The sequence below is a fragment of the Balaenoptera physalus genome (assembly GCF_965194825.1).
Source record: "Balaenoptera physalus genome assembly, chromosome: 4".
Lineage (NCBI taxonomy): Eukaryota > Metazoa > Chordata > Mammalia > Artiodactyla > Balaenopteridae > Balaenoptera > Balaenoptera physalus.
The window spans coordinates 107768298-107795181 of NC_138891.1; the positions used below are offsets into that span (position 1 = coordinate 107768298).

The 26884-nt window shown below is 33.0% G+C and overlaps 1 protein-coding gene across 5 annotated transcripts in view; it reads right to left on the minus strand.

The window, feature by feature from the left end:
- CADM2 (cell adhesion molecule 2) overlaps nucleotides 1-26884 on the minus strand; it is a 1048372-nt gene that overhangs the window by 299580 nt on the left and 721908 nt on the right. For 2 of the 5 annotated variants that reach the window (XM_082460493.1, XM_082460491.1), the window contains exon 2: nucleotides 14160-14186. The exons of the other annotated variants lie outside the window; for them this stretch is intronic. In XM_082460493.1, the coding sequence (XP_082316619.1) occupies nucleotides 14160-14186 (27 nt within the window). The remainder of the gene's footprint in view (nucleotides 1-14159; nucleotides 14187-26884) is intronic. 5 annotated transcript variants of the gene reach the window in all.

Consider the following 26884-nt stretch of genomic DNA (forward strand, 5'->3'; position numbering starts at 1 on the left):
ATGGAGTCAAATTATCATGCTGAAATCATCTCTTGGATATGCCAGATGTATTAAATAAGATTTGCATGTGAAAAATCCCAAAACTTTTGTTAACACTTTTCAAAAGTTTTATAAGGAGTTTTAAAATTTACCTATCTTTAACTACATAGCTATAATTCACCTAAATCTAAATTTATCCCCCAGTTTTATAAGGAAAAAACTATTTCATGCATGAAGAGTAACTTTTTATTTGCAGATAAACAAATTTCCACTTTTCAATGGGTCAAACATCAGATTACATAAAATATCTCTATTTTTAGGGGAAGCCTTATCCTGATATACACAGGTATTAGCTCCCTATCACCCAGCTTCCATTTGAATATGCTATCACAAACTAGTTCACATGCCATTGTGAATATATTACTGGAATTCTCATACTCTGGTTAGGTAGCCAAGAGATTTGACCATCTTTCCCAAGATGACGTTTGGCTGAGATGGAAGATAGTTACTTTATGAACTAATTGGTAATTGTTCAAGCCAAACAGTATTCATGTCTTTTATCTAAATAGCATGTTTCTTAAGTGAACCCAATGCCCATCAGATGATTATCCCATCTTGAAGAAAACAGATTACATGGAGAAAATTTGGAATACTACTCTGACAGTAGGTAGCTTTTGTTTGGCCAGAATTGAAAAACACATAAGTAGTGAGTTAAATTAGCTTATGCCACACACATTATTACTGCGTTGATGTCACTAAAATAATCTCATATTGAATTATACTCAAGAATCAAATGCAAAAGTAACTTTATTCTGCCGTGTTAAAAAAAAAAACCAACAACAACTAGAATATACTTAATTAAGATGTGCAATCCCACTCCTGGGCATATATCCAGAGAAAACCATAGTTCGAAAAGATACATGCACCCCAATGTTCACTGCAGCACTATTTACAATAGCCAGGACATGGAAGCAATCTAAATGTCCACTGGCAGAGGAACGGATAAAGAAGTTGTGGTACATATATACAATGGAATATTACTCAGCCATAAAAACAAAATAATGCCATTTGCAGAAATATGGATGGACCTAAAGATTGTCATAATGAGTGAAGTAAGTCAGACAGAGAAAGACAAATATCATATGATATCGCTTATATGTGGACTCTAAAAAAATGGTGCAAATGAACTTATTTACTGAACAGAAATAAAGTCACAGATGTAGAAAACAATCTTATGGTTACCAGGATGGGAAAGAGGGGGGAGACAGATTGGGATTGACATATACACACTACTATATATAAAATAGATAACTAATAAGGACCTACTGTACAGCACATGGGACTCTACTCAATACTCTGCAATGACCTATATGGGAAAAGAATCTAAAAAGAGTGGATATATGTATATGTATAACTGATTCATTTTGCTGAACAGCAGAAACTAATACAACATTGTAAATCAACTATCGTCCAATAAAAATTTTAAAAAATTAAAAATTAAAAAAATTTTTAAAAAGACGTTATCTAATATTTTTCCAGTAATACAATTTACAATTTTCCTTCACTTCTACTTCTGTTCCACAATACAACATAAAAGTACTTTTCTATGGGCAGACAACAAGATAAGAACTGCCATTCTAGGTTTCTGCCTTTAGGTCTGCAGTGTTAATGACAATGAAGAGAAATGAAGAATAGTAAAGCATTTTAAACACTTTATAAATATTTAGAGGCACTTATTTTATTCATGATTCAGTTTCAGGTTTTTTCTGCTAAATGTTTCAATTATATCCTTTTTTTTTTTTTAAGTGTAAGTGATTTTTACAAAAATTTATTTATTTATTTATTTTTGGCTGTGGTGGGTCTTCATTACTGCGTGTGGGCTTTCTCTAGTTGCAGCGAGCCGGGGCTACTCTTCATTGTGATGCGCGGGCTTCTTATTGTGATGGCTTCTCTTGTTGCAGAGAACAGGCTCTAGGCACGTGGGCTTCAGTGGTTGTGGTTCGTGGGCTCTAGAGTGCAGGCTCAGTAGTTGTGGCGCACGGGCTTAGTTGCTCCGCAGCATGTGGGATCTTCTGGGATGAGGGCTCGAACCTGTTTCCCCTGCACTGGCAGGCAGATTCTTAACCACTGCGCCACCAGGGAAGTCCCTCAACTATATTCTTGAAAGGATTTTCTATTCTCTCAAATCTGTCTGATGTTACCACTACCAATTTCTCTCTGATGTTACCACTAAACACTTTAGGCCAATATTTCTCCCTGGACTAGTGCAATTTCCCGGACAATTCAACCTGTCTCTTGTCACCCACAGTGATCTCTTCTAATTTGTTCTTCATGAGCATCCAGTAATCTCTTTCAAAGTATAAACATGAGAATATTCTACCATCCCCATTCCTATTTACTTTTAAAACCCCTAAATGGCTCTCCATTGTTCTTAGAATAGAAACAAGCAAATCAAAAACAAACGAAAACCTCAAAACTCTGTAAGAGAAACTTCAAGGTACTGTGTGGGGTATTACATATAGAAGACTCCACCAAAAAACTGTTAGAACTAATGAAAAATTTCAGTAAAGTTGCAGTGTACAAAATCAATATACAAAAATCAGTTGAGCTTCTATATACCAACAAACTATCAGAAAGAGAAATTAAGAAAACAATTCAATTTACAATTGCATCAAAAAGAATAAAATACTTAGGAATAAATTTAACCAAGTAGGTGAAAGGTCTGTACATTGCAAATTGTAAGACACTGATGAAAGAAATTGAAGAGGACACAAATAAAAGGAAAGATATTTTGTGTTCATGGATTGGAAGAATTAATACTGTTAAAATGTCCATATTACCTGAGGCAATCTACAGATTCAATGCAATCCATCTCAAAATTCCAATGGCATTTTTCTCAGAAATAGAACAAGCCATCCTAAACTTTGTATAGAACCACAAACGACCTTGAATAGCCAAATCAATCTTTAGAATGAAGAACAAAGCTGGAGTTATCATGTGTCCTGGTTTCAAAGTATATTACAAAGCTATAATAATCAAAACAGCATGGTATTGTCATTGAAATAAAAGAAAAAAGATGCATAGAAGAATGGAACAGAATGGAGACCCCAGAAATAAACTCATGCATATGCAATCAATTAATTTTTGACAAAGGAGCCAAGAATATACAATGGGAAAGGGCAGTCTCTTTAATAAATGGTGTTGGGAAAACTGGACAGTTACATGCAAAAGAATGAAACTGGACCCCTATCTTATACCATACACAAAAATCAACTCAAAATGGATTAAATACTTGAATGTAAGACCTGAAACCATAAAACTCCTAAAAGAAAACACAGGAGGTAAGCTCCTAGACACTGGTCTTAATAAAGATATTTTTGATTTGATATTCTTTCTCACTTTGACCCTGAATCCCATTGATTCCTCCACAGGAACTACAATTGGCTTTCTTTTAGTCTCCTGCTGTCATTCCCTTGACTTTGAACGTTCTTCCCTTTTTTCTTTGTATACTTAGTTCTAACTAGCTTTTCAGCTCTCTCCTGATCATCACTTCCTCCAAGAAGTCTTCCCCACAACCTTCTTTTACTAGGGTAAATGTTGCTGCAATCAGATAACATTACACCATTGTACCATTGTTTCACAGTAGCGAATTTGCATTCCTTCGGGTGAATATTTGATTAATCTCTATATTTTATACTAAATGGCAATTACCAAGGTTCCCATTGATTCCACATTGCTAAATCCAATGGTAAATTCCCAGTTCTCATAGATCAAGAACACTTAACTCAGTTGAACACCACTGTCTTTTTGAAAATATTTTCTTCATTTATTTTCTTTTCTTCTTCTCTGAATCACTTGCATTTATCTCATTATGTGTGTGATCTCTTTAAGGGTTGAATACCTGAGAACTCAGTCCTGAGGTTTTTGTTTTCTACTCTCACTACACCCATGTCTTAGATGAGCTCATCCAATTTTATAGCTTTAAGTACTATCCATAGATAACAATTTCCAGATCTTTTATCTATGGTGTAGCACTTTCTCCTGAATTTCATATTCATATAGCCAATTTCTACTTGTCTTCTTTACTTGGATGCTGAAGAGGCATCTCCAACTTCACATATTTGAAACTGAATTCCCATTATTTTACCATGTTCCTCCCAAAGTCATCTCCATCTTGTAAATGTATCTGTCTTTTCAGTTTTTCAGGCAAAAACAAAAATAAATAAAACATGAAAATCATCATGCACTTCATCCTTTAGATCATGTCCCACTTCAGTCAGCAAATTCTACTAGATGTAATTTGCAAAGACCACTCTAATCACCTCCATTGCTATGACTCTAGTCCTGTTACTATGATCTGTCCCCTGACTTCTTGAAAAATCTTTCCAAGGGCAATCATTGCAGTCTATTTTCACCAGAGCATCCATACTGATCTTGCTACAATTATATCAGCACATGTCTCTCCTCTGCTCAAACTTCCAGTGGCTTTTCATCTCAATTGGAGCAAAACAAAAATCCTTATGACTTGGGTCCTCATTCTCTCTAAGACCTTCTATCTTATCTACTATTCTAAGCTCAGGTTTGGCTAGCCACACAGGACTGTTGAATGTTCCTTGAATAAGCTAAGTATCTTACTGGCTTAAGTCCTTTGCTCTTGCTGATTCCTCTTGGAATGCTTCTCCCAGATATCCACACGGCTTGGTCCCTCAACATCAATTCTCTCCTCAAATGTCCCCTTTTTCTGATCTCCCTGTTCAAAATCAGAACCACCTCTCTACTTTTCCAAGCATTCCTGTCTCACTCTTCTGCTTTATTGTTTCTTCAAAACACCTACCACATTGTAACACACTACAGTGTATAACTTACTTTTTTTTTCACTGATATATTTGCAGCCATCCCTGACAATGTTGAATGAAGGAATGAATAAATGAATGAATGAATGAGTGAATGAGTAAAAGCCCCATGAAGAAAAAATAAGGAGTATATATACCTTTTTTTCTCCCCATTATATCTTAGCACAGTAAAGACAGTCAATAAAAATGTATCAAGTTAAGGAACATACTTGGTTTACTCTCTTTCCAAGGATGTTTGGTAAGATAAAGCATAAAAGAAATATCATTACCGAATTTTTTTCCATGCACATAGATCATTGGCATGGGCTCAGAACAAGGGCACCTTTTATTCATTACTAAATATCAAGTTCCTGGCTCTGAGACTGTACCTTATTTATTTAATAAAGATTTACATCTAGATATTAGTTGGTTGTTTTAAAAGTACTTTGATATATTCTTTCAATCATTATTACTCTATGATGTAGGTAGTACTGATATGTTTACCCCTACTTTACTGCTATGAAGAGGAAATAAGTAGTAGAATAGATACTAAAACCCAGGTACTCTGATAACCTCCAAAGCCTTTAACATTATACTTTGCTACTGATAAATATGTTGTATTACGCTGTCAGGTCAAAGGATTTTTTTCCATTGAAAACATATAACCATCACTCTATCTGACTTGAAATATAAACCTGAATTTATTTTTAGTGTAATTTAGCTGTTAGCCTTATAGCACTTGTTTGCAAATGCCCCTAAATGTCTAACTGTTACACACTGATCACTGTATTTCTCCTTATTATAGACTTTTTCCTGTTTAGAAACCTGTAAGAAGCCACAAACCTTGGGATTTTAATTACAGCCCCTCTAAACCTCCACACAGGAGCTGTAGAATAAGTAAATACCTATTTTATTAACATAATAGAATGACATGAACCAACTGAATGAATGGAGTCCCAGAAGATACTGCCTTTTGGATGAGATGTGCTTTAGACAAAATAAAAAGTACTATAATAATTTATTTATGATGGAAATGAGGACATAAACTTAAAGTAGCAATGTTTAGGGCTTCCCTGGTGGCGCAGTGGTTGAGAATCTGCCTGCCAATGCAGGGGACACGGGTTCGAGCCCTGGTCTGGGAAGATCCCACATGCCGCGGAGCAACTAGGCCCGTGAGCCACAACTACTGAGCCTGCGCGTCTGGAGCCTGTGCTCCGCAACAAGAGAGGCCGCGATAGTGAGAGGCCTGCACACCGTGATGAAGAGTGGCCCCCACTTGCCACAACTAGAGAAAGCCCTCGCACAGAAACGAAGACTCAACACAGCCATAAATAAATGAATAAAATTAAAAAAAAAAACAAAAAAAAACCACTTTAAAGTAGCAATGTTTAAAGTAATTTCTAATTGCTGTACAAAGCTGTACTCTGTTTTGGTGGCAAATGAGTTATGTTTATGCACATGTCCACAGGAAAGCTCAAGACTGTATTTGCATTTCAAGAAGGAGAGAGGGGAAAATGAAGCTTCATTAAATCAGGTAAAAAATAATATTCTTTCAGATTTGCAAATAGAGTATCTAGAGCTGTCTTTCCATCCTGACCCATACTAGTTTGTAATGTGTCACATGAAGAGGGACAGTTACACAGCAGCAAATACTGAGATACTCCACAGAGCAAATACAGTCAAAATCCCTGTACACTGAGAAGTAAAAATCAGAAACCAGGTCAAATGAAGATGCAGTTTAAAAACAAGTAAAATTATCTACATTTTGACCCACTGACTCATCTTACAGTACAATTTTCATGAAAATACTTTTTAACCCTGTTACCCTCTTCTGAGTAAAACATTTTATATTAGTTATGCCTAAATCTTTTCTAGACCATTACTCATCTGATTGAAAAACAAATTACCTCCTCACTTTCCCAGGAAGGAATAAGTGAGGTTAACATATGGTGAATCAATGAGAAACCCAGAAGAAAAAAGAATTTAAAAAAAAAGAATGAGAAACAACAAAAGTGTACTGGGAGAATATTTTTTTCACCAATATACTCAACAATGTAGGCCCAATTAATTTGTTCCTAATAACAACTCATTACAATTTTACTTTACTTCCATACCTAGCCCCAGTCCTACCTGGGTGGATGGGACCTAGGTAAATGCATTTAAACAAATGATTAAGATTAAATGAATTCTAACATTGATCAACCTGGTATCTTTAGAGGCTTTAATAGATTAAAAGTTTGAACTCAGTAGTCAGTATCTCAGATTTGGAATTGTTGCCCTGCCTCTTACTCATTTTGTTAACTTAAAGAAATTTCTTAACACTTTGCATCATTTTCCTCACTGTACAAAAGTATAATAATAGTCCCTATCTCAAATAGCTTTATGAGGACTAAATTAGAAAACATATATAAAATGTTTAGTGTAATGCCTGGCATATAGTAAACATTCAAGAAATATTAGCTGTTATAATTATTGTTATCTACTTTTTTAAAAGTTAGAAAAAGGTTGCAGTAGTAACTTATATCTTTAAAACATTATTGTACCATCATATATAGCAACATCTTCAGCAATTTTCCTAGAGAAGTGAGATAAACTAGAACGTGGATTAAGAAAGCAATCTTAATGCTCAACATCACTAATCATTAGAGAAACGCAAATCAGAACTACAAAGAGGTATCACCTCACACCAGTCAGAATGGCCATCATTTAAAAGTTCACATATAACAAATGTTGGAGAGGGTGTGGAGAAAAGGAAACCCTCATACACTGTTGGTGGGAATGCAAACTGGTGCAGCCATTATGGAGAATAGTGTGGAGGTTCCTCAAAAAACTAAAAATAGAGTTGCCATATGATCCTGCAATCCCACTCCTGGGCATATATCTGGAGAAAGCTCTAATTCAAAAAGATACATGCACCCCAGTGTTCATTGAAGAACTATTTACAATAGCCAAGACATGGAAACAACCTAAATGTCCACTGACAGATGAATGGATAAAGAAGATGTGGTGCACACAAACACACACATACACACACACACACACACACACACACACACACAAATGGAATACTACTCAGCCATAAAGAAGAATGAAATAACGCCATTTGCAGCAACATGGATGAACCTAGACATTATCATACTAAGTAAAGTAAGTAAGAAAGAGAAAGACAAATACCATATGATATCACTTATATGTGGAATCTAATATGGCACAAATGAACTTATCTACAAGACAGAAAGAGATTCTCAGACATAGAGAACAGACTTGTGGCTGCCAAGGGGGAAGGGGGGTGGGGGAGAAATTGACTGGGAGTTTCGGACTAGCAGATGCAAACTATTGTATATAGAATGAATAAACAACAAGGTCCTACTGTATAGCACAGGGAACTATATTCAATATCCATAATGGAAAACCATAAACCATAATGGAAAAGAATATGAAAAAGAATGTATATATATGTATAACTGAATCACTTTGCTATACAGTGGGAATTAACACAACATTGTAAATCAACTATACTTCAATAAAATAAATCTAAAAAAAAAAGAAAACAATCTTAATCTTCTAAAAGGTACCACCTCAGGGCCTTTCACCTAGAACACTTAGTGAATATGTTATAGAAACACACCATGCTTTTAAATTTCCTTACATATTTCTATCATTCCCAACATATTTCCTCAGATCAGCCTAATGTGGGATAACAAACATAAGCTCCCATAATTGTCTCAAGTTATTTTCGATGAAGATTTTATAGCTATTATGCAAGAATTTGAATAATTCCTTACATTTTTAAAATTAAAATCCAAATATAGCTTCAAGAAAAGGAGTTAAGGGATGTGTTCCACAAAAGTTATATATAGCCCTATTCCTCAATTTCTTCACTGATAATAAAAGCAAGTAATTTTTACATTTTAAGTATTATATAAACCTCTATATGACACAGTTTTTGTAATTTTTCTTTCTTTTGATATTGAGTTGAAATTCTTTAATGATACTATTTATACACTTTGGATTTTAATATTTAAATGTGAAGAAAGAAAAAATACATATATTTAGTGGATCCTTCACATTAAATTGTATGTGTTTATTTTAATGTTAGAATAAATATAAACATACGAATGCCACCATGAAGATGAAATACAGTTCATACTCACAGAAAAGTTTTAGTTCTGGGACTTGTCTTTAACTACATGGTTTTTCGTTTTATTTTCTACAGACATTATTTAAATAATAGTAATGATGATAATAACAATAATAATAGATAAAATTTACTGAGTGTTTACTATGTGCCATCCCTTAGGTTAATATCCTTTTATACATTATCACATATAAATGCCACTACAGCTGAATGTTGAGTGAACATAATCAAATTGTCCAGGTGTTCAAATCAAGTAAGTTGAAAAACCAGGATTTGATCCATGCAGTTCTGACTACAGAATGGAGCTTCTTAATATACAGTGTATATTATATAGTATAAACTGAAACATAGGTGCCCCACTTAAGATAAAATCTCAGAATAGTTTGAAGCAATGCCTCATTTTCAATCTCTTATGTGCCTTTCAATTCACCTTTAAAAGATGTAATGTGATGGGAAACCTGGTATACTAAATTTCATATTTTGGTTGAACAGCAGACTTTTTATATTTATACCTAAATAAATAATTTATTTAATAATATTATGTATGACTATTACTTAAATACAGTAAACTGAAATAGTGATTCTTCTCATACCACATATATCTCAGTATAGACTGCTGAGTGTCCTGCATTATCTTTAAATTCTTATATAATGTCAGAATAATTGTGTTAATTTTTATTTGAGCACTAAATTATGATTATCTGATTGAAAGGAATAGCTAAAGGCTGGTATTCTAGAAATGGCATAAAATGTTATCCCTATTATAGTTGTCAAATTTTGAATAAAAAATAAAGCCTACAAATCAGATTGAACAATAAAAATAAATTTACTGCATTAAAACTATTTAGAAATTGTGTATGATTCTGGAACAATATTAATCAGTAAGATACATTTAGTCTATACATTTGTAATAGAGTGAAATAAAATCACTTTATACAAAGAAATTTTAGGAATACTCTAGGTTACCTTTTTCTCTATCTCTAAGTGGCAAAGCATTGATGATCTTATTGACATCTGAATGTAGGATAGATTATAGAGTGTAGATATATGAATTCACTGTGTTATATGAAGGTAGGGTAGATTGTAGAGTGTTGAGAATTCAATCAGAAGACAAGTTAGAACTATTCCAGGCAAGCTCTGAGGAATGAGTGATTTGAAGAAGAGGGATCCATGGAAATGCTTCTATTCCCATAGTAAAATTAGTACATAATTAGGACAATAATTTTATTCCCATAAAATTAGGACAATTTGATAATTGACTGGTTAGGGTGCCATTAAGATGGAGGAGTAAAAGATACTTCCAATCTTTTAAACTAAGAAATTAGGTAAACATTTGTTCAAGAGAAGACATAACAAACCCTGAGAGCTCAAATTTACAAAGAAAAATAAGAGTTTCGGTTTTTAATATTCAGTTAGAAATGTTCAGCAGGGTGCCGGGAACATCAGATACGAGCTTAATAGTAAGAGCAAGTCTAGAAAAGTCATAACTGAAATGAACTCAGAAAAGTTTAGAGAAAGAAAACAATTATATTAATCAGTTCTCTTTTTGATTACAAGCAAGAGAAACCTATCTAGAAAGCTTAATGAAAAGACAGCTGTGTCAGAGACCCAAAGGGCAAGGATATAACAGAACCTTCTATTAGAACAAGGGACTTAAGCACCAAGACGGCACTCTCTTAACCTCTTACTCTTTTACATTCCTGCTCATTCTTCTCTTATTTCTCAGTCTTAATTCATCTTCCTACTCAGTCTACATACGAAATTCACAGCCACAAAGTGTAACAAAATTTATTTCCCATCTCTCCTCCTTCCTGTTGCTCCTTTCTCACTTCTCAGTTTTAAGTTTCTAGGGGAGGAATTTGATCGAATCATTTGTCTTTCTCTTAACATTCAATAACGGTGAGGGAGGTTCGCTGTGGGTACTCAATAATGCACAAAATGGCTGCTTATAAAATTCTGTAGGAAGTGAAGGTCATCTCTCAAAAAAGGAAGTGGAGAGCTGCAACACTGTGAGAAGTGATCTCTTTAGGGGTCAAAGATTAACCTGAATGAAACCTATATTCCAGAACAAGATAGAAAAGGAGAGGGAAAGAAGGAGGCAAAGAGGAGTTAAAAGAAAATGAAACCTGTAACAGAGACACTGAATCAAGGGAAGTGGAAAATCAAAAGAAACATTATATTCAGCAGAAAAATGAGTAATTTGAGGATTGGGGAACCACCATTTCATTTGACAACTAAAGAATAATTGGCAAACTTCAGAATGACAGTTTCTACAAAATAAGGAATGAGTTACTACATGATTTGATGAAATTCAAATAGTACATGTTTATATACTGCCCTTGGACACTGGTATAATAATCAATATTTAAAAAAAAAGAGAGGAAGAAAATTAGGGTAATTTTCTATGCCATTACTAGTAACTGCTAACTAACTCCTAGAGAATCCTTTTAATCTAACCACTCACAAATTGTTTAAGAGTTTAATAGTTTTACTGGGAAGGTAACGTCAAATTTACCAGTCTATGGTTTCTCAAATGTAATCCTTTCTCCTTAACAAATATCACAGCACATACCTCTCTCCAATATTGCAGAAGTTCCCCACATTTGCATGATTCCGTAAGAATAAATGAATGAGCTGTTATCCTCTACAAAACTTCCCTGGGTTCCCTGGGATGTACTTTATTTGGGCCAGGAGAAATTTAGTATTTTTAAGCAATCTGCTCTTATATTATCTTGGGTTTTATTTTCCTCTTACCCACATTTTTTTTTTTTTTTTCCTGTTTGAAGACCATTTGCCTTGACATCGAAATTGGACAATAAAAGCATTGGGTACTTCTCTCTATTGTCTACATAATATACATCTGTCTCAGTCATTAGAAATAAAATTTCAATTTCTACTTGAGGCATAGTTCATTTTAGAAAGTGTCATTTCTTATCTCTATAACACCTTGTAGATGCAAACATACAGGCATAGGGTGAACTGTGTCCTAAAGCCCCCTGCAGGCTTGTACACAAGCGAAAAAAAAGAGATTCAAATAAAATGGATAGGTGTGGAACAACAGGGATGGCAACGTGGGCGTCCTAAATCGGACACATAAACATGTTTGTATCGCAAAATCCTAGCCAGCTTGAGTCCTGATGTGACTGTGCACACACCTATAATATAATGTACGGCTGGATTCCTTCAGTGGTGAATTGGTTTCCTGTACTAATACTTTGTAACCTGTATATTGTAATTTGAATTATTGTCCATCGTTTTCAAGAATTATAAAGTGAACACAGATGTGATTATTATGAGAGGTTTTATGTAATCAAATGCAGTAACGACTCATGATCACTCCATCATCAAATTTAACTTCCTCCACTCTCGTAAAACACAGGTCTTCTTCTTTTAAAAGGTGCCCTCACTATATGAAATAAACTATATTCATTCCTGCTTCTATACCTTTACTTATGCTTTCAAATTCCTTTTTCTATGTACTACTTTCTTCTATATATACTACCCATCCTTCAACAATCAGTTCAAGCCCCACCTGCCACATAAAGCATTCTCTGAGAACAAGGACTCCAACCTCAATATGTAAATCTTGCTAACTCCCTTTACACTCAAGTTCTATATCCCACAATTAACACATTATATTGTACATCGTTCTTAATTCTTCATTCCTAAAACTGCAAAATAATCTTTTATTATATAAATATAGTTCATAAATATATACTCATTGTCAAGTAATTTCTTAATTGTTTCGTGAGTGTATTTCTTTTGTCCACAGACAGAAAATTACTGTGGCAAGAATTGGCTAATTCTAGCACATGTATTGAAAAAGAGACTAGGCTAAGTGTGGAGGATTAAACAAAGGGTAACAAGAAATTTGCCATCTCATCTTTTATATTTTTAGTGTTTTATAAAACAAATACATTCCTCGGAAAATACTAGTTGCACACTAAATGCTTAGCCTTATAAATAGGGATCAGTTAACACTCCAAACATAAATCTATGTATAGTGTTAAAACTAGCTGTAAAACTACAACCTGGGGGAGGGCAGGGCTGGAGGGGAAGGAATAATAGAGAAGGGTGGCCTTGTGGTAGATCTGAATATGAGAAATGGAGAAAGACAAAACCACCTGGTTATTTCTCCTGAGCACATAGATGAAGATATTAGGCAGGGCAATATTGAATAATGAAGAGTCAGAAATTCTCCACAAAGAAGAGGCCCGTTTGTGAGAAGCAAAATGAAGCTAGCATTGTTTAAAATGCTAGTAGCAGCAGGAAGTTTACTTGTTGTTTTACATATTTTACTTAACCCTCACAACAACCTTTTGAATTATTTATTGTTTTTCACACTCTGTAGATGAGGCAACTGAAGATAATAGATATATGACCAATAAGGTTATTACAGTGTTGCTGTATAAAAATAAATGAAAGAGAAAAATATATATATATATTTGCTATATAAGGAGAAAACATTTAAAAAATATATAGCTTGTTCTAGAGAACATGAAATTGAAACACATAAACTATAAACCTATGACACTATCATAGATATCATATATATATACACATCATATATATATATATACACACACACACACACACACACACACATACACACACGTTTGAATTCTTTTAGAAACCATAAAGACTTTGACACATCAAGCCAAAAGTCTTTTTCTTTCAGGGGGACATTCTGGCATTAGACAAGCACATCCCCCTCATAAAAATGTATTTTCAGGATTCTAGCAAATGAAATTTAATACAACTAGGAAATGGATTAAAAAAAGCCATAAATAGAAAACTGGAGTTTAATAAAGGATAAAATTTTCTTTTCACATAATTCTATGAAGGCATGTTCAATTTTGAGACTTTCCATCAGCTTTATTTTATGCTGTATTTTTTTCCAGTTCACAATTTTATCAAGGAAACTAAGGTCAGCAGGCAAAATGTTAAGCATAAAAGCACCTTATTCCACTTGGAATAAAGTTGGAAATAAAACAAGAAAATAAACTCACAAATAATCATGGAAACACAGACATATATCAGAAACTGAATAATTAAAATGATATATATTTGTATTTGTAGAAATTTACAACTAGTATCTACACACTGAACTGGTATTATCACGAACAGAACTAGCTCTATCATTTGAGAGGACGCACAAGACTAAGCAGAAAACAATCATGGTAAATCATGCAGAATGGACAATAGCTCACCTTTAGCTTTATTCTTTGAAGCAGCCGCTGGTACCAAGATTGCACAAGAAGAAGAGAACAAACACATTAGATTATTAGGCAGAGTCTCTAATAAGTAAAAGAGATATGTTATCACTATTAGTTAAAGTCTAAAACGATATGCTTATGATTACACCATCAATGCACTTTAGATGAATAGGACTTGTAACAAAGAAAATGACAATTGGTTATATTTTGTTAGTATATGATTAAAGTCCTTGAAAAAGAAAGAGTAAAACAGATAGGAGCCACAGAGTGCAAATACCAAACACCACAAGGCACAAAATTCTTTTTTAAAACTGTGTTTCTTTCTTTCTCTTTGTCTTTTTTAACTCTAAAGTTTAGTTAATAATTCAATTAAAAATACTAATATATAGTTTAAATATATTTCATTTTATTTAACAATTCAAATGTAATCCATAATGTTTGGATAAATCACAAAGGCCGTTCACTTGCACTTACTGAGTGCTTACTTAAATGCCAGAGAGAGTTGAGTACTTTCCATACATCTTCCACTTAACCACCTCAAGAAGTAAGTTGCGTTATTATTGCCTCACAGATGTGAAAACTGGAACTTAGAAAATTTACATTACTTGCTGACTATGGGACAGCTGGAAATAAGCAAATTTGGGATTTGATCCTAGGTGTGTCTGAACCTAAAATCTGTGCTCTAAGATACTACCTTACACTATTGGGATTTATGGCACCGAGTCACCAACTGGATTGCGAATATCAGGTCTATAAAGCCAAATCAAAATTTCATGATTCATTAAACTTCAGCTATTTGGTACTTGGTTGATCACATAGCTATGAAACTAGAAAACTCCATTACTTTAAATGGCATTATTTTCATTAAGAAGTAGAAATTTAAGTTTATTATATCTATTGGTAAACACTTTGGGGCAGAAGTAAACTGAATGAGGAAATTAGAACAGTCCTGACAGGAGAATTCTTTACTCAAAGGAAAACTTCTAGACAAAATGCATAATTAGATACCCCAAACATTTTGAAGTAATATGTTCTATTTTGATTTAAATATTTAAAAAGGAAGATTGACAGAGGAAGGCGTGCTTTTTCATTCTCTAAATGATGTCAAAGATGAAGTGGTCCATCCCCTAATTGGAAAATAGGCAGTCTCTAGCCTGCATACTGACCCCAGTGAAGTTTAATTTAGATTTTAGACTGAGTGCTTATGAACTGCAAATGGAAACTTTTAATTTACACTTTCTTCTTTCAAGTTATTTAGAGCTAAAGAAAAATTTCTAGCAAGTCTAGATACATGCCAGACTACTCACACAGAATTTCATTTTTATCCACAATCACAAACACTATCTTTTATTGTATTTATCTTCTGCTAGCTCATAAAAAATGTACATCATATTTTTTAAATAATAAATTTTTAAAAATAAAACCATATTAAGTAAAAGCAAAATTATTTCAGGAAACCTTGCTTAAGTCCTTACAAAAACCCATTCAAACTCTGTTTATTCCACAGCTTTAAAATGAAGGTAAGTGGTTGGAGAGGGAGAATGTTCACAATACTGTTATGAATATAATGTAAACTAACTTTCTTTTAAAAAGCAAAGACCCAAAATTAAACTACCAGCTGTTTTTGTGATATTGTTACTGTGATATAACAATTCATGGCAAAATTTGTCACCCATTAGAGTCCCTAAAATATTTAATGTTAAAACTTAAACTAAACTTTAAAAGTCATTTACCAGGAAATTCTGCTCCTACTTAATGAATTAAATACTTCTATTTTTTTGCTTATTTTTATTACAAATTGACAAATGCCAAAAAATAAGAGGTGACATAGATTAAAAAAAAAACCAATAGCTCATCCTTCTCCAAAGGCTGCTACTGAAATAATCAATATTAACAGTTTGCTAATGTTATAAAAATATATTTTGCTATTCTTATAAAAAACAATAACATATATACTTTGTGTATTTTGTTTCCATAAACAGGATCATACTATACACAGTTCTTTGCAGTCTGTTTTTCCCTCATCTTCCAGGTTAATACATGGAGTTCTAACTCACTAATTTTAATAGTTGTATATTTTTCTATAGTGTGTATGAAGTATGGGACTATTTCCCTATTGACAGAAAATCAGGTTGCTTTTAGGTTTGTTTTCTTGTTGTTGTTTGTTTGTTTACTGCTAATAACAATGCTGCAATACACATCCTGTGTCATATCCCTTTTATACCGAACTGGTGACATCCTGTGTCATATCCCTTTTATACCGAACTGGTGTTTTGTTTCTGACGGGCAGATTCCCAGGGTTTTTTTCATATTTCTATCCAGAAAACCACTGACAAAGATGAAGACCTTAGATATTGCTGATGGAAGTGTTGAGAAAGCTTGGATAAAAATATGCAAGTATATTAAATGCTCTAAAATAAGAGAAAACCAGCGAAAAGAAAAAAAGGAGAGAAACAGAAGTACAGAATCTAGTGCTCCAGATGACTGCTACACTGCAACCTCCTTGGATCTTTTAAACCACAAGCTGTTTCATTTAACTTTTCTTAATATTTGTTTTTCAGTTAAAAATTCAGTTTTTAATTCCTTGGTAGAATTTTAGTAGATTTCAGAATTCTAATCATTAGGAATTATTTTCATCTTTTGTGTTGTTTTTAAGACTACACAAAGCTGACTTATTTTTAGATTATGCAAAAATATTATTTCACTCAATTTCAAAGAAAATATTTCAATGTATCAGTATATTAAATTGTTCACATGAAAAGAAATTTTACTTAAAATTCAAAGTTATCACTTAACATTTTTAGCACAAATTCAAAGAAAAATTGCCAAAAGCTTTAGAAATTTTTGAGACAATAGTATCAAATGTGTTAACAGATACAACTAGTCTTTTACAAAAATTCATCTTTTTTATTAAAAATTAGTGAAATAAAAATAGAGAAGGCAATCTTTACATTTCTCAGTGGGATGGAGATGAATTATTGAAAGTTCTCAAACATTACATGATGGTAGATGATTTTACTCTTAGATTATTGGGTAGATACCAAAATAAACTAGAAAGGAAAACAAAAGCTCTATGTCTGTTTCTGTGTGTGTTCAGGCAGCTAATACTAGACTAGGCTGGTTAATATAACTGGAAAGCGGCCAGGCTACCAGGCTTATTAGCCCAATTATAATTCTCTGCATATTCAATAAAAGAAGCCAAGATGACAGCAATACTGTCATAAATGTCATGTTCAATACTTGTAAGATTTTCCATTGTCAGCACAGTCCAATTATAAGTCAATTGTAAAGTGCACACTGCATACCACCCAAAAGTGACTGAAAATTATCTTAAAAATACAATTTTAGCGGTTCATAGTTAAAATGAAAAGAAAGGAAGTAAAGGTACTTTGACCTGAGAAAAGTTTTAGATATGACATTAACATTTCTTCACCTTTATAATAAAGGCAGCAAGTTGTAACTGTAACATTATAGTTGTTCACACTTTTTTCCAGAGATGGTCAGTTATAATATTAAATTTGTAACTGCTAATAATTCTGATATTAATAATGTGAAAATTTATGTATGTAATTTTTGAAGAAAAATCATGTGAATAATAACAGAAATACCAGAGCTATTTACATATGAATGCTGAATAGTTAGTGAATATTAAGCATTATATTAATGAGGTTTATCTCTGAAAACTCCAATACAGATGATTAAAAAGTAAAAATATAATTAATTGATTATGTCACCAATTAGTTAATTAGTTCACTGAATTATTCAAGTGTCTGTCTATTTGAAAGGTATCACTAATAATTCTGCAAAGAATTGGTGAATCTAAAACAGTGTTTCTCAAAATGAAGTACAGGCACTACAAGTAGGGCATGAGGGCATTCTCAGAGGAGATGAGATAAATTTTACCTACCTCATAATTTGTATGACCTAGCCACATTTTCCCTGTTCTTTTAATTTCTACTCCTAATTTTAAGATTTATGTCATAACAAAATGGTGATATGTTTTATTAGTATCTGTAATGTATGGATAATGTAGAACATACTGGATTTGTAGTTGCCTTTAGAAGTGTTTGCTGAAAAGTTACTTAGCAATAAAACATTTTGGAAATAGCAAAGACATTACTGGAATTTATTCACAGAGAGCTAATACTAAAGCATTGTGGATCTTTTTATTTTAATATTATGTAGCCTTTTTTTTGAAAACTTTGGTATTTTAGCCTAGTGTTGTTTACTCTTCCTTCCATAAACAAATTTATAGATAAGGGACTGTCGTTTCTTAATAGAGAAGCAATAAACTTAGCAAGTACTGACATTCCAAGGAGACAGAGGTTCCTGACATCTGCAACTTCATACTCAGATATATTTTGTGTTCCTCCTGCCCCAAATTTAATCTATAATGAAACAAAACAAAACAAACCCATTGCCATTGATAGACACTGCACAATAAAAATTTTTTAAATATGAAAGTTACTCTTATAGACATATGTGCAAATTATAATAATAAGAGAGACTATATTGCCACTACTTTCTAGAAGAAATACAGTAGAAACTAAGAGATCTAAAATATTACAAAACTGGGAGCCAGAGATGATAAGTGACTTTTTCTAGGTCACAAAGCTATTTGGTAGCAAAATTACAACCAAAACACCATGCTGAACATGTATATTTTAAAATCCACTATATCAAAATGCAATCATTAGATACAGTATAACAATGTAGTGCTAATTAATATCAGGAGAGTTTTATTCCTTTTTACAAAGGAGGAAATCACACTGATTTTAAAAAGAAGTACTACTACATCTAATTTATCAGATACTTACCACGGTATTACAGTCTTTTCAAGATATGGAAATTAAAATAATTGCATTTCAGGGCTAGATAACCACCTATATTTCCTCCTTTTTCTCCAACTATCCAGTACAAAGTTAATAACATTCTTTCACTAATCACTTGAGATTTATTTAAAATAACATCTTTCTTAGCTATCAACTAACATCATCTAAACATGAGAATTTTCTTCTAAGGCTCGTTAGAAATGAAAATTTTAAAAAGTGTGACTTTAATTTCTTTCACAAGTTCTTCTTTCTTAATAACCACACAAATTTCACACTAGGAAAAATGTGTAAAAATGATGCTTGAGAAAGAAATGTTTGCTAAAAGAGATATACCCAAGAGTAACCAAATATTTGATGAGTGGAAATTTCTCCCAACACAAATACCCCAGCCAATAAATAAAGAGGAAATAATAGAACTCAAAAACCACTGTTCCACAATCTTTAATAAGTTCTTATACGTAGCTGCCTATGTATATACATAATGCTAACATCATTAAAAGGGAGAATTCCAGGCATTACATACCTTCTCCTGGAAGGACACAATACCATTTAAGTATTTCTGCAATATAATCAAATCTGGATAGAATTGTGCCTCTCCGTTGAACTTCCAATGTCCAGTATACACAGGAAACAAAAAAAAAATGCACTGTCAATGCAATTAGTCTAACCTTGAGTATGGGAAACCACACACAAGGAATTTTGGTATTTGGTTCCTTTAGCAAATAGATATCAGGGATAAAAAATACCAATTGAAGGGGGAACCTAAGAGACATATCAAGCAAATGGCATGTGCAGACTACTTTGGATCCTGATTTGAGCCCTGGATATTTCACAATATTAAAGAATTGTTGTTAGTACTTAGGTGGAATAATAGTATTGTAAATATATTTTTTAAGTCATTATCTTTTCACAAAACTAAATATGAAAAATGACCAGTTGCCTGCAATTCCTTTTAAAATAATCTTGAAATGCATGTTGTTTATAATATTTTCTATTTTTATAGATGGTTGAAATTTCTGATACTAAAAAAAATATTTAAAATTATTTAAGTATCTAGGTTTATTTCTTGACATCAATGTTCCTATAATATGATTACATGTAATAGTGTATAAAACAGCACAGTACTGGCTATATACTGGTGTTTGTATTGAATGAGATTATCTTATGTGAGTAAATTTTTACTTGTATGTGCAAGGCAAACAAGCACCATTCAAATAATTTTGGTTTATGAAATTTAGTCTCTAAAATGTGGAACATAGTAATTTCCTCTATGAAATAACCATTTTGCTTCTGCAGAAATGAAACAGAAGTTTATTTTAAGCTTCTGACTACTTCATTCAACTGTATTTTGAGAATTAAGTAATCTATATAATTATTTATAGTATTTATATAGTAATCTATATAATTATTTCTTTCCCATGTTTCCTCACTCTATACAGACAGAATTAATTATATATATCAAAATAACTGTTATTTTGTATTAAGAATTTTTCTCTCCACTGTTTTTATGCTTCTAGCACTGATAGCTTACATGTAAAATATTTACACTACTTTATTCTATATTTCTTTTGCTGTCAAGAATCTCTTCAAACTTCATGAGTCACTACCAATTTATAAATTTCTTTTTCTTCTGCTGTACTCCATACTGCCCTGTAAGGCTTATGACTTTTACACTGATAAATATAGGGAGTTTTCAAGACTTTGTAAAAAAAAATTGGACTCAAACTCATGCCTCTAGAAGAGACTATAAAATAAATGCAGGACTTCCCTGGTGGCGCAGTGGTTGAGAGTCTGCCTGCCAATGCAGGGGACACGGGTTCGAGCCCTGGTCTGGGAGGATCCCACATGCCACGGAGCAACTGGGCCCGTGAGCCACAATTACTGAGCCTGCGCGTCTGGAGCCTGTGCTCCGCAACAAGAGAGGCCGCGATGGTGAGAGGCCCGCGCACCGCGATGAAGAGTGGTCCCCACTTGCCACAACTAGAGAAAGCCCTCGCACAGAAACGAAGACCCAACACAGTCATAAATAAATAAATAAATAAATAAATAAATAAACGAACGTGAATTTCTAAAAAAATAAAAAATAAAAATAAAATAAAATAAATGCAAACCCTTAGATGTATCCATCATATATTATTATTAAAGCTTTGAGACACTACCAGAATAAAAGATTCTCAATAAATAAAGTACACGGGCATCATTTGAAGTTATATTTATGTCTGTGTTACAAAACCAGGAAGCTATCTTCGAAATATCCTAAATCTATAATTGGAATAAAATAGAGCAATGGATATTAGTCTTCTATTATTCCCGATTCTCATTTGCTAATTTTGATGGATAAATTTAATATATATACCTTAGATTGTTGTTAATTACATAAAACTATTAGATTTGGGAAATGTTTTAAAAACAGAAACTAAGAAAACTAAATTCTAATGTCAGTGAGATTGGTCATATTTCCTATTTTCTAGATGCTGTAGTTATATTTTCAGTTTTTTCTATTAAATTACTATATTAATTAGACATTTTATACTCAATAATTTATTTTAAAATATATTCCATTTTACTAGTTTAAACATATGCTAAGTAAATGATACTTTTATGTCCATAAATAGTAATGGTAAAATAGTAAAGCAACTGTATATGCATGTTGAAAACTTTCTGAGCCATCAAAGTTCTCCAATTGTCATGTAGAACCAATAATGGTATGGTATCTACCAATAAGAGTTCACATTCTAAGGCAGATGGTGACCTGAGAAAATTAGTAGGACACAAACATTCTCTCCGTGTGTCTGTGTGTGTATGCATATATATATGTGTGTATGTATATGTACACAGAATACAATATTATGTAATTACTTTGTATAATCACATGCATATATAACAGTTTACTCAGTTCATATTATACCATTGGTAATTATTACTTTTTATTTTTATTTAGAAAGAATAACTGAACTCTGTACTAGTGTTGAGAATGGTTTCAATCAGAGAACCGTAGTAGCACCTAGTAAACACATTTATTGATGGATAACACTTTTGCAATCATTATAATAGATGACTGGGATTCACTGATGTAAAGGAAGAGAATTCATACCACCTGGAATTTACATGGACCCCAAGAGTTTACAGCTTGGGCTTAAGGAGGGTAGTGACAGGAAATGGGTCAAGGGGCAGAAACAGAAAAAATATTTGACAGAAATAATCAAATGTTTTCATGAGATTATTTTGAGAAGATGTATAAATAGAGGTGTGAAACTCAGCACCATGTGCTGATTTGGCCTACAGCATTCAAGTAAATACTCATGAAGTAAACGTGAACTCAATGTACCCTAACTCCTAATTACCAGATAATGGGTTAATTCTGGAAAAGCTGTGCAAATAGAGAACGTGGTTAGGAATAACTTAAGGGAATCTATCTAATCTGCTTCAGTGTAGAGCAGGTAACTTGTTCAATTTTCAAGGGATCCAAAGGCAATCATTTCAGTGGGCTGGCAAAGTCAAGCTTCTCCATGCATAAGAGTATGATCAAGAAATACTTGGTTTTACCCTCTAGTGAATCATCCCAGTGAGGAGCTCAAGCAAAGTGAAAGGTGACCCCCAGAATGTTGTGCATCAGACATTGCTGCTTCTCTGATCTCATCCTGACTCATACATCAGGAAGGGTCATGATTGCCTAAAATTAAGTCATCCACACTAAAAAGAGTTCAGACCCAGAATACACACACTTAACATACATTCATATTTAAGGCATGCTAATTTTAAGGAGCACTTAGATGCCTATTTCTAGTACATCACTTCTATAAACCAAGCGCAGGGAATGTGATCATTTAGACATGTCAGTTTCAAATTCTTCAGATATGATCTCTGGCAGTTTTTACTGTAATATTATGCAATTAAGACTTTCTGACACATAGATGTTAATTTACTTACAGTCATAATGAGTGAGAGGAGAACTTTCATTACTGATTCAACAGTAAATAGGTAGGTAAGACTGGGATGTTGATATTTGGTTCCTGTGTGTATTATGGAGAACCTCAATGGCATCTTCTCTTCCTATGTTTCTCTGCTTTTGCCTTTTAACACTTTTATTTTATATTGATATAGTCAGTACTTTCTGTATAATTTATTTTGCAGGAAAATTTCATTAGGTGCTATGTTACTCTCTTGATCAACAGATGGATCAATATATACTATTATTCTACTTTGACTGATATAGTAATACTAATCATAACATGAATTTTAGAGTATGGTTTGAAAGATATGATTAACATTTTATTTAAGGCATAACAACAAATGTTGAGCAATTGAAGATCTACTTTGACTACATCTTAATTTGAAATCCACCAGAATAAGACCAACATAGATGACATTTCTCAGAGATATGATGAGGGTCTCACAACTCTATTTTAAGACACACAAAAAAAGAAAAGGAAATGTACCATAATCTGGACCACTTCAGGAATTTTAGATACTTTTTAAAATGTATTTTAAAAGTTATTTTGAAATTATTACATAAATGAAGTAAAAAAAACAACATGCCCCAAATTTGTGTGTCAAATACAGTCTTAATAAACATGAATAGTAATTGCAAAAAAGACTGCTATGATCTGGACTATACATATTTTCATCTGAGTCAAATATTCTCTGAATGGAGTATTACAACTATCATTATTTCAATATTTGGAGGGAGGAATCTTCCAAACATAGTTTACCTCAATTGGTAAATGCCAATAGGTAATATTAATTGGGTCGTGTGGAGATAAAATGGAAAAATGGTCTTAGGTGTTCAATTTCAGAAAATCTAGTTGGTGTACCTTGTACCATCTTCTGCACATCAGTTTGGGTAAACTTTATTTAGTTGATAATTAACTCTAACCAAAGGAGTATCTTGGGACAAAGTTACTTCTAAGAGTGTGTTATTAAAATACGATGGCAAAATGGCAGAGGGAGTTGCATAGAGATGAAAATCCTTGTAATTACAAAATACATAATTACAATGTACTAAACAAGCCACTTTGTATTTCACATATAGAAGCAAATCAGGTTACAAATATCTTAGAATGTCATGAATGGTCATCTCTAGATTAGTGCAAAATGTTAGGAGAAAGGCTAGATGAAAAAGGCTAGATGAAAAATACAAAATAAAGATCTAGATTTCAAGATCCACTTAAGAAAACTATATTATTTTATATTTATCTTAGATTCAAGCAGTTTAAAATAATAGCCAAAACACTGCCCTTTGAAGTGAGCCTTGTCCCTGAAGAGAGAGACAAAATACATTTTGATGAAGACAAGTACACAGGAATATGTTCCGGATCCTCATTTTCCTGGTACCTACCTCAGATTGCTACTGAGAGCAAGTGGGTAGATTATGTCATACTGTGCTACAGGTAAATTAGCTGCTAGTTTGGGATTGTAAGATAATGCTCAGTTGGTGAATAATACGTTCATTTTACATATCAAATACTGCTAGTTTAAATCTGTATCTGTAAGATAATCATAATGATATAAACAGTTTATATTTTAATAAATACCTGTTAAAGAAGATCATAGTTATTAACATTATTTTTTTTAAGCTGGTACATTTTACTTTGAAGTCTGCAATAGCCACATTCACAATGAAAAAGTGATAATAATTTTAGCACTAATATCTTATGTGATCTCTTTGAATGAAAGATATATTCAAACACACCAACTGGGTCTAGAATGTAAATTTGAAAAGATAAGAAACCTACAACAACAACTTCACTGAATCAAATTGAAAATGAATTCTTAAAACAAGAAAGCTTTCTTTACAGACAATACTTTATCCTAAATTTTGTAGGGTTGATATTAGCAAATCTCACACTTAAAGTAACAATGCTTTTTTAAAGTTTCCATATCTATCACTGCATAGGATTCACAAAGAAACTCTGAGATCAGACACTGTTAATTCCAGATTGTAGATGTGGAAATTAAGGCCTGAGGGACAGTACAAGATCTTCTCAGTACTAACTAGCTACTTAGGAGGGGAATCGAGAAGGTTCTGAATCTTCCAATTCCCAGCACAGGGACTTTTCCCTTACATTGTACAACCTGACTTTTAGTACCCATGTACTGATTCTTCTTATCTATGGAACAATAATCCATCTACCCAGGAAAGAAATATTCCTGTCATGATGCTATTTTTCATAATTCCACAAATAATTTTATATGTACACATTAATAAACATATTGAGAAGTCCCAACAGTTTATAGGAAAATATATTTTAGAAAGAAAACAAAATAAAGTCAGTTCTCAGGATTTTAAAATAGTCAAACTGTAAGTAAATTTATTCAGGTTGTCTGCATTTGAATCTACTGTTAAGCCTAAACTCCCACCTGGGATGATTTCAGAGACTCAGAGAATCTCAGAGTTAGATGCTACCTTTAAAGATTATGTGGTCTAACCTTCTTTGCAGCACTGATTATCAAATACTGTGAACTCTAAATAGAGGGGACATCTATTCAGCAGCATAAACTGCAACTGTTCATTAATTTTAAAACTCTAAAGCATTACTTAAAAATTCACATGAGCAAATTACAACTGAGCCTTTCGACTCACTCTCTGAAAACTAGGTCTGAACATGAGTCACTTCCCTGTGCCAGCAGAAAGCCAATAGAAGATCCCTAAATAAGATGTTTTGCTTAAAATGTAACCAGTATTAAACTTCCCTCAATATTTCAAATTTCAAAATAATTTTGAAGTTATAGTCCTTTATAAAAACTTGGAGCAATGTAAGTAAGATATATGCATTGTTCCATTTAGGAGATACAGTGTGAGGGTAATTCAAGATAATCTAACATCCACTTATTGAGCACGCCCTATAAATTACAGGGATGCTAATGCTCTGAAACAAAGAATTTGATTAATACAAGATCCCTGTCCTCAGAGATCTTATCATGTAGAAAAAGAAACAAATACGTCAACAAGTAATTGAGAGGAATGTAAACATAAAACTAGGCTATGCCACTAGTAGTGGGATTAAGTTATAGAAAAATCAACTCACCAGCTGGTTGGAAAGCTGGTTGGAAACCTGAAAAAGGAGAGGAGAGAGGATTTTCCAGGCAGCTGCATCAGTGCAAAAGTATAAAGGAAAGGACAATCACGGTGTTGGTGGAAGGAGGGTTTTTAGCTTGCTTTGCTACGAAGCAGGAATGGAAACTGTATGTTCTGTTAATGTGCCCTACCCACTTCTACACATCATCTATGTGCACTGCTCCTTTCCTTCTCCAATAGACCCAATGGTGGAAGGAGTAAGGAAGGGTTGGGCATCAGATTGCATTTCTAAGAGATCAATTTAGCTAGAGTACTCAGGTGACACGCTTTACAGGTTCTAGAACACTTAACATTTAAAGGAAGTGTTCATATGCATGCAGGCAGTTACAGCATACGTTGACACTGGCAACACTCCTCCTCCTCCTCCTTAAAACCTCATAAAGCCTCCTCTTCAAATAGATTTATGAATAATGTGAACTAAATAATTCATGGGATTGCAGATGCCAGTCCAAATAGCCTCTTCTTTTTCAAGGTTTCAGTTTGTAGAATTGTGATCAAAAGCCTTCATCAGTCATGATAGTCACATTTGTCCTCACTCCAAACAAACCATATTTGCATGTGAATGTTTTTCATTGAAATGAGATACATAATATGCCAGCCAAGGCCCAACTAAAAGGCATTTTATGTCATTTAAATTCAGTCAAATTAAAGGCTGAATGCAACCTAAAAGGTCTACTCTCGGAACAGTAATTTGACATATCATAAATAAGAACCATTTTTTGTTAGCGTAGGTTCAGCACTTGTCAGAAAATTGTACACAGCCATATTAACAAAGTGCCGCCTCTTAGGGAGAAATAAACTGTAAGGAA